The sequence below is a fragment of the Porites lutea genome, chromosome 1 (genome assembly GCF_958299795.1).
Source record: "Porites lutea chromosome 1, jaPorLute2.1, whole genome shotgun sequence".
Classification (NCBI taxonomy): domain Eukaryota; kingdom Metazoa; phylum Cnidaria; class Anthozoa; order Scleractinia; family Poritidae; genus Porites; species Porites lutea.
The window spans coordinates 57,477,559-57,486,149 of NC_133201.1; the positions used below are offsets into that span (position 1 = coordinate 57,477,559).

At 38.4% G+C, this 8,591-nt stretch overlaps 1 protein-coding gene across 1 annotated transcript in view; it reads left to right on the forward strand.

Annotated features, from left to right (window-relative positions):
• The first annotated feature begins 965 nt into the window (after window positions 1–965).
• The window catches only part of LOC140932719 (uncharacterized), a 97,960-nt gene continuing 90,334 nt past the window's right edge, over window positions 966–8,591 (forward strand). Inside the window, exons 1-2 of the mRNA XM_073382231.1 lie at window positions 966–1,212; window positions 8,239–8,300. Coding sequence (XP_073238332.1) covers window positions 1,104–1,212; window positions 8,239–8,300 — 171 coding nt within the window. The 5' untranslated portion in view covers window positions 966–1,103. The remainder of the gene's footprint in view (window positions 1,213–8,238; window positions 8,301–8,591) is intronic.

Genomic DNA, 8,591 nt, shown 5'->3' on the forward strand with positions numbered 1-8,591 from the left:
CGCGAAGCAGCCGATCAACGAGTTATACGGCGTCACCAAATTGGTAGGCCAAATGCTATGGCATCTGTAGCAAGTGACGAAGCATTTTTATTGATTGAGTGTATTAAAAAATGCCCTGTCCAGGGGCGTGCTTAAGAGAAAAACTGTAAACTAACTTGAAAGCATTTGTGGCCGAGAGTTTATTCTGTATTCAATAAGACGTTGCCTTGAAGGCCGCGATTTTACACGAAAAAAGGTGAGACATTAATATATATGACCCGCTCATCATGGTTATGATAAAATCTACTTCTATGAACCTAGTTAACGTCTTGGTCCGTTTTAATCAACTGCTATAATATATTGTTGCTCCTTCCCACATATCCAATATGGATATCCACCGTCACATCTTCCTTCTCAGCGGTTTCGAAAACACTTTTTTTTTTCATTTCATCTGCGTTTTTCCCCTTATCCTGTAACGACAACAATGATATGACCCACAAGTGACCGAATTCCTCATTCTTTAATTTTCAAGAGAATGCAAATCAAGAGAATTGCAGGCAATATTCGTGCATTATTTTTTTTAATTGACAAATTGCAACAAAGAACCTGACGAAAAGAAAAATTATTGTTGAACCAAGTTTTTTCACAAGTTAGACAATAACAAGTGTAAATGCACACGGGCGCACGTGCAAGAAAACAAAAGTATATATCTATCTGTATATCTCTCTATATGAAAACCTTTTTGAAAAAGGGTGTATATATATATATATATATATATATACTAAAAATAATGAAAAACGAAAGTCTTCTTTGCTTTTGCGCTACGCGTTTCACCGCTGATGCCGCTCTTCAGGCATAGCAAAGTGTTTTTATTAACTTATTACGTCACAGACGTAATTGTAATTACAATTATAATGGCTCTTGTAATTCGTAGCACGCGCGAGCAATTAGCGTAATTTCAAATCATTAAGAACGGGTTTAACTGCTTCATTTGATCGGAATGACCAAGTTGTCGATCAAACTATGCGTTGCAAGGGAACGGAGACATGGTTCCCAAGCTCAATTATTTATTTAAAGGATTGTAAACTTCCTGAAGAGAAAGCTACTCTGATGATTCCGGCGGCATGAACGGACGACAGAACGGACCTCACGGTGAGCATATGAAGAAAACACTTAAAACCAGGACAGCTAAAAAGGCAGACGACATGAATACGGAATATGTTTTAATGAAAGGTAGGGACAAATCACACTTTTAAAACATTTATTTCCTTTGCTGTTTGATTTTCAAGACCTCAGCGTGTAGATAAATAAGACAATTTCCAAAAGAAACACTCACAACTGTCCCCCGGCTGGAGCATGTAAAAGGTCAGCATCCAATTTGTCAAACTTAACTTTTAACCTGTTCTTTTATTATTTGTAACAGCGGATACAAAATTCATGTATATGCCAAAATTTAAAGTGATGCAAAAAGATTTTACAAAGTTTTGGCCCGAACTTATTTGAATACATGTAGATGATTATTCTAATTATTTTATTGTTCTTTTTTGATTCATGTTAAGCCGAGTTTTGGGGAGAAAATAGCGAGGTGTAAAGTTCCTTGTGCTTGGTTTTCTTGTTAACTCAGAATTCATCTTCTTCTAAAACGCCTTGGGAGGTTTGATCTGTTCTTAATTTGCTGGTCATCATAGATAGTTTGGTCACTTGGAATCTATTGTTTGTGTTTACTGAATCGGAAAGTCAAGGAATGAAGTATGAAAGAGGCTACAAGCGTGCGTCAGTAAAATAAAGACGGAGGGCGAAACGCTCACGCTCAAGAAACGCTCCCGCTTACGTAATCCATTCGTGCTTCAACCTCCCGTGTTAAGCCGTTGCATCTGCCTGTTGGGATTATTTATTGTTTTTAAGCTCAGAAACGTCGAAAAAAAACTAGCGAGAAAATGATGTTATTTGTTTCTGTCCGAAAAGCAGCAATAAGATGCGTATTATTTATAGAACCGGTACCACTTCCTATGTCCTTTTATAAAAACGAACAGGTAAGTTACCAAGCACAGTGTTGAACTTGAAATTTTTAACATGAAAACCTTTTGCCTGCATTTTTATCCACAAGTAATAGAAAATAACCGGTATTTTAATCCTTAAAAATAAAGGAATTATTTTGTCGAATCTAATAAATTACATCTATGTGAAATTTATCTATTTTAAGTGTTAATTGCCCTTCCTTTCTTAAAATAGTAATCATTTATTAAAATTCTCCTTCCGTCGCGTGCCAGCGCCGTGCAGTATAACTATTTAGTCCCATTACTATTCACTCAAAATATCTCTCCTTTTCTGACTGGCTCTAATCTTTCGGCTTATTTTTCGAGGTTGCGTAGCACCGAGAGTCATTATCTGTCAGCCGTTTATTTTCTTCGTATTTAGGACGATTGTAGTTAAATGTCGTGGGTAGTGGGTAGAGGTCGTGGATCGTGAGTGGTGTGGATAAATGTGTGGGTAAAAAAAAGTATGGGAATAAAAAGATAAAGTAAAGTAATTGAAAAAAAAATTATAGAAAAAAGTTTTAAAATATTTATGAAACGAAAATTTCCGACTCCTTGATTGTTGCCCTTTTCTCGGCTGCTTCTTCGTCCTCTTGCCAATGAAGATTTATCTGAGCGATCACCGCGAAAATAAACGAAACAGACATAAAACATGTCGAAACGTGCAATTTGCAGAAAGTCTGGGACAGCTCGGACTCGCTGAATTGAAATAGCTGCTTACAAAAATTAAACTTTATCCGATCCACAATTGCAATGATCAGCGCAGATTTCTTGGCACGATTGAATGATACTGAAATAATTTTAAAAATGAGCGATAGGTTTACAGGAAAAATTTAAGTTCGTTACTCATTTTCGACGGCAATATGTAACATGTGGTATAACTCCAAATTCTCTTCTTGCTATTCAAATCACACATTTAGACATTCATTTAAAACATACCTGGGAATTGGCTTGGGTAACTGAAGGAAATCTTTGTAAGACACTATCGAAGTTTAGGAATTTTCATGGTAGGCTGGCGGTAATCATTGTGTAGACACTTCCAATTTCGAAACGCACATAAATAGATATTTACAGCCTAAAGGCTCGTTTTTTGTACGTCTTGTAGGTTTTCCCTTTGCAAAATTGCCTTTTTCAATCAAAGAATGGGGTTAAAAGGTGAAACTGGGTCAATTTTAGGGGATTTTAGCCATTTTGAAACACTGAACTTTTAATACCTGCCGGCGACTCTGCGTGACAGTCATTTCCGTGACTGCACGTGGCACAACGTACGTAGCTGTCAAAATAGCCTGCGCGGCAGGTGTTTGAAAGGGAAGGGAAAGGGAGTTTTAGAAAGGGAGTTTTAGGTGCGAGAGAAACGCGAGGGGCACGCGAGGAGGGAGGGAGGGAGGGAAATGCCTGCGGGAAAACCATTGTTTTCGCTATCCCGCCTACTAATTATGTATGCAAAAATAACGCAACTGTGAATGACTAACTGTCAAATAAGTCTGGCCGCGATGCGTTTATTTACGTCGTATTTCGCGTGCTGTTTTTCTTTTGTTTTTCTAAAACAAGAAATCTGAAGTAAAGGTACTATTAAAAAAAGTACAAATGCGGTCGTCCGTTGAAGGAAGAAAGTCGAAACCACGCGTGGCTTGTTATATAAAATACAGCATAAATCTATTACGTGTTTGCTGAAGGTATCGTATTGGACTTCCCAACTTGCATGCAATGTTTGTCGGTGAAATTACTTACAAACACATTGCTGACTCTCGAACTGGATCCAGCGGAACATACAAAAGAAGGCTGGTAGCAGGGAAAGAAGAGCTGAACTTCAAAGATCTCCAAAATAAGGCTAATTCTGCAATCAATATTATTATTAAAGTAAGTTCCTGGCGGCTTTACAACGTCTATAACCAGCAAGAAGAAGTCCTCAAACCAAAAATCGCTAAGGATTATAGATCACTTCGTCTTCAACAATCTGGTCGTTGATAAAGCGTAGCCTATGTGGTAGGCGTTTGAGGTCAAACAGCAGATAACAAGCACACAGGCAGCATAATTTTTTCTTTCTTTCTTTTAGTGAGTAAAACAAGCCTTTGGGAGACAAGATTTCTCAAAACCAGTCAGCAAAACTCATCTAGCTGACCGGTCTTTTGCTTCATAGGGGTCTTTTAACTGCTTTCTTCTATTCTCCTTTAGATGCCTTCAGTTTCTAATCGTTCTAAAACGATGAATTCCATACAGAAATCTCATCACGCCTCACTAACAACACATTTTTAAATGATTACCGAAAGATCGATTAAGTTACTCAGTAGGGTAATGTTGATTTCAGCCAATCGGATTAAGGTATCAAGGCTGTGATTGACATGTTTTGAAGACAGACCAATCAGGATTTTAACATTTGCCTGGTGGATGTTAAAAACGAGAAAAACAATGGTCTCCTAGCAGGCGTTTCCCTCCCTCCCTCCTCGCGCGCCCCTAGCGTTTCTCTCTCACCTAAAACTCCCTTTCCCTTCCCTTTCAAACGCCTGCCACGCAGGCTACTGTCAAAATCACGAAATCAAGGTAGTGACGCAACGTAATTCTTGATCGATGGAGTATCATTTTCGGTGCCGACAGTATTTTGAAGAAGAAAAAAATCAAACGCACATGTGAAGTCGCGTTGCACTCATAAATACTTGAATCATCAATGATTGTGTAACCTATTCATTTTTCATACTCACGTCTTGAATGATGTTGGCTTGGTGTCTTAGATTTGAAAGGTCTCTATATCTTTAGCTAGTGGTACTGCGTTTGATTGTGGAAGATTGCTTGAAATTACAGCATTATTGCCTAGACATCATTGGAAATTTTCATTCTATATTTATAAACTGTAACTATTGAACTATACTCTTTTTCCAGTTTGACTATTCTGTTTATCATAAGGCAGTCAGTAGTTACTGTGTAACCTATGCCTACACACTGGCTCCTTAAGAATTTATTTCCTCCTCAATTCTTATCTTTTTTGAGGATGGAGGCAATATACTCTCCTCCCACGCAGACGTTCTTAGTGCTTCCGCAAGCGTTCATTTCCCACGAAGGAACGAGTTTCGAAACCCTAAAACGTCCGTGTGGGAGGATAGCAATATACGACCATTTCGATGGTATATTGTGCTGTAAGCTTTTCATTCATAGTGAACTCAAAAGAATGGTTTTCGGACTAAAACTGAACGGAAGAAACACAAGATCAGAGTACACACAAAAAATATTGCTCGGTTGAAGTCACCACTTTTTGAGGAGAATATCTGCAAGAAATAAAAAAATCTTTTTTGGCCCGAAACTGTGCCGAGGTACAATGCTTTGACGAAAGACTTCGAGGAGGAAGAACTTAGAAATATTTTGAATGAATAGTAAAACAATTATTGAATCCGGCTTTTCGGATGATGTGAAGAATTATTTTTACATGACCTCGGATTCCTTTGTTCTTTTAGGGGGGAATATATTACATAACCCCCGAATCAACTGTCTGAAAAGATGGGTGCGGCTTTGAGTGTTTGAAAGGAAGAGCGGGGCTAATGAACGGCTAATTAAAATGCGAGGGGATTATGTATTATTAGTATAATTACATTGATGATTGTCGAAAATAGGGCGCTATGATTGGCTAGGAGCTTTGCTTCATCCCGCTATAATCACCGCGCGGTGATTATAACATTGAAGGCTAGCAGTTTTCAAAATGGCAGCCAGATTTGTTGATGTTTCGGAGTCGGAAATTGATCAATAATTTTATTTTCTCGAATAATCATCAATGTAATTATACTAGAACAATTAGTCGCCTCAGGCGACGTGAATATCGACGAATAGTCACCTATTCGCCGATATTCACGTCGCCTGAGGCGACTAATTGTTAAATATTGAAGGGCGATAGGTCACTTATCCTCCTTGCATATTAATACATAATCCCCTTGCATATTAATTAGCTTTTCATGAATAACAAATTCGCAAATGTTTATTGGAAATATTAAACACGACGCTACAATTACTTAAACTAGTAATAGTTGACACTACAGCTGCCCCCGCTCTGTATATTGTCGGTCAATAGTATTCTTGCTCGTTGTGCAGCTCTTTGAAATATACCGATTCATTATGAAGATTTTCACATACAATAGGTGAGATACATACAGGAAACGCAAGGTTCCATGCACAGTTTCAGTTCGATTTACACAGCTTTGATCAAAATATTTTCAGTTTCGAGAATAGTTTATTCTAAACCATAAGAAAATATTTGATTAGAAGTTGATTTTTTCGCTATTTCTCCTTCACTTTTTACATTCAGTTCATTTTATTTGCCGGAAAGTAAGCCTTAGTTAAAACTAAGAGGACGTTTGATCAATTCACGTTCCCGCTTTCTAGTCTTATTTTAAACTTTATAGCGGAAGGACATCTGTGAGCAGGGAATAAGTCACCCATCGTTCTGCTAGTGATAAGCTAGCCGTTGTTCACTCGTCTTGCTTGTTTGGGGCTGAGTCTAGTCTTATTCCGGTCGAAGAGAGAGAAAGAGTGTCTGGCAAGGTAGCCTGCGAACCGCAGACGTATTTTCGGTCATCGCTTCTCTATCTTCCCTCCCTCCGAAAAATTTCCGTGACGTAAAACCTTTTGTTTTGATGTTGGCCAATCAGATCAAAGGATAAAATATAGCTCGAGTGACTCCTCGCGACGTCGCGCGCTGGTGTGTCTTGGATTACGTTGAATGCTGACTTCTTTGTGAAGCTACGGCTTCTTAAGCTATGTATGTGATGTGGGCCTCTGGTTTCTCTTTACATAATACGCTAGTGCGTGTGACATAAACAAAACCTTTGCAAAATAATCGCGCTGAGACTAGCGATTAATTTTAGTTTAATCAGCGCTGACAAAAGGTGGTGAATCGATTGTAAAGACACATCCTTGACTGACTCAGAGATCTCTGACAATCGCTCGTAATAATTCAAAATCCTTCAAGTATCGCCATAGCCTAGCTGTTCCAGGCGTTCAGAACTTTTGTTTTCACTCCATGCTAGCACTGGTGGCATTCACAAGTTTCTCGGCTTTTTAATGTAAACAGGCCCTTAGTTACTCGTAGTGAATGCTAGAAATAGCCTAAAGAGCCTAGCAGTATCGAGCGATTCAGAAAAGCAACTTTAGTGGCGGTACTGCAATTGAGCTTTCGGAAAACAATTTTGAGTCTTCATTTGCAGTTGCAGACAATGAGCAAGCAGTTGACAATTTCATTTTTCGCACCGAGGATCTTTCGACCGACTTATGCAGATCTCGGAGGCTGTTAACATCCTGCTTGATCTTTATTATTCTTCACACGATTCTCAGCCTCATTCAATAAATGTTCGTAAAATCCTTCAATATTATCCCAGGTGGTCTCCTAAATTTCCTAAAAGATCATTTCTCTTTGTCTTTGTTGTGTGTTCACTTGTTAGCAATGCAATTGGTTTTTTTGCATTGGGAGCCATGGGCTTCGCCTGCCGTCTGTACCTTTCCCATGGTTCCTTGCGGTTCATCACCAGTAACTCGCTTTTCGCGCTCAACTCTATAATACGAAAAACGAAGCGCCTGAGCAGGAGACTGATATAGGTCACCATATAAACCTGTCTACCATCCACATTCGTCATATTAGTAAGGTCAGTCGACGGCCATTGCATGAGGCGGACAAGGAACAGGATGCATTGTTCTGTCACAACCTTTACTGTGCCGCTCAAACCATTTACTGTAGTTATCGTCTGTTCTGATTACTAGAATCTCGGAGTTTTGCTAAATCTGTTCGATGACTAACAAAGCTTAACAGCTCGCTGGAAGGCTGCTGACATAAAAGGGCCTCTTTTAGACAACAGAGTTGATACTAAATTAGACTGCTTTTCTCCTTACGTTTTGATACCTCGTTTAGATGTAAAAATCTGTTCCGCACAGCACCTAGAATCCTGGCTAATTTCCTTTCGACAGGGATTTGTCTACCATGCTACGAAAATAGTTCAAGATGAGATAACAGTTCACTGTTTGAATTGTTGATGATCTTTGAAGTTAACCCGTTTACAGATGTAGTTGATTTTGCCAAATGGGCGTTTTGGGCGATGTCAGTCCCATCAAACCAGGTCTGAATTGATCTGGTAGACGGTCTCATTGTTGCTTCTTTTGAGTCCTTGGGAATACTGATATAAAAAAATTGTGATTGAGCTACATTTCTATCTTTTGGTTCTAATTTTTGTTTCTGTTTTTAAATTTCCAGCTGACCAACTAAAGAGGCATAAAAAGGTTTTTACTAGATGGATAAACCTACAGCTTGCAAAAGTAAGAATAAATCTAATTTCACCAAAGTACCCACTATAATTTGGTTAATTTTCCACTTTTTAGTGCATTGAGTTTATCATCGTCATTATAACCATCATGATCTTCGGTTGTCGTCGTCGTTATTGTTGTTATCATCATTTTCATTATCAAATGGAACTAGCTAACAAGGGATAATTATTTAGATCTCAGTAAAGTGGGCACTAATGAAATGAAAAACAAAGTTTGACTGATATGAAATCTTTTAGCAACCGCTGCCTGTTGTTTTTGTCGTATATATTCTTTAAGTACTTA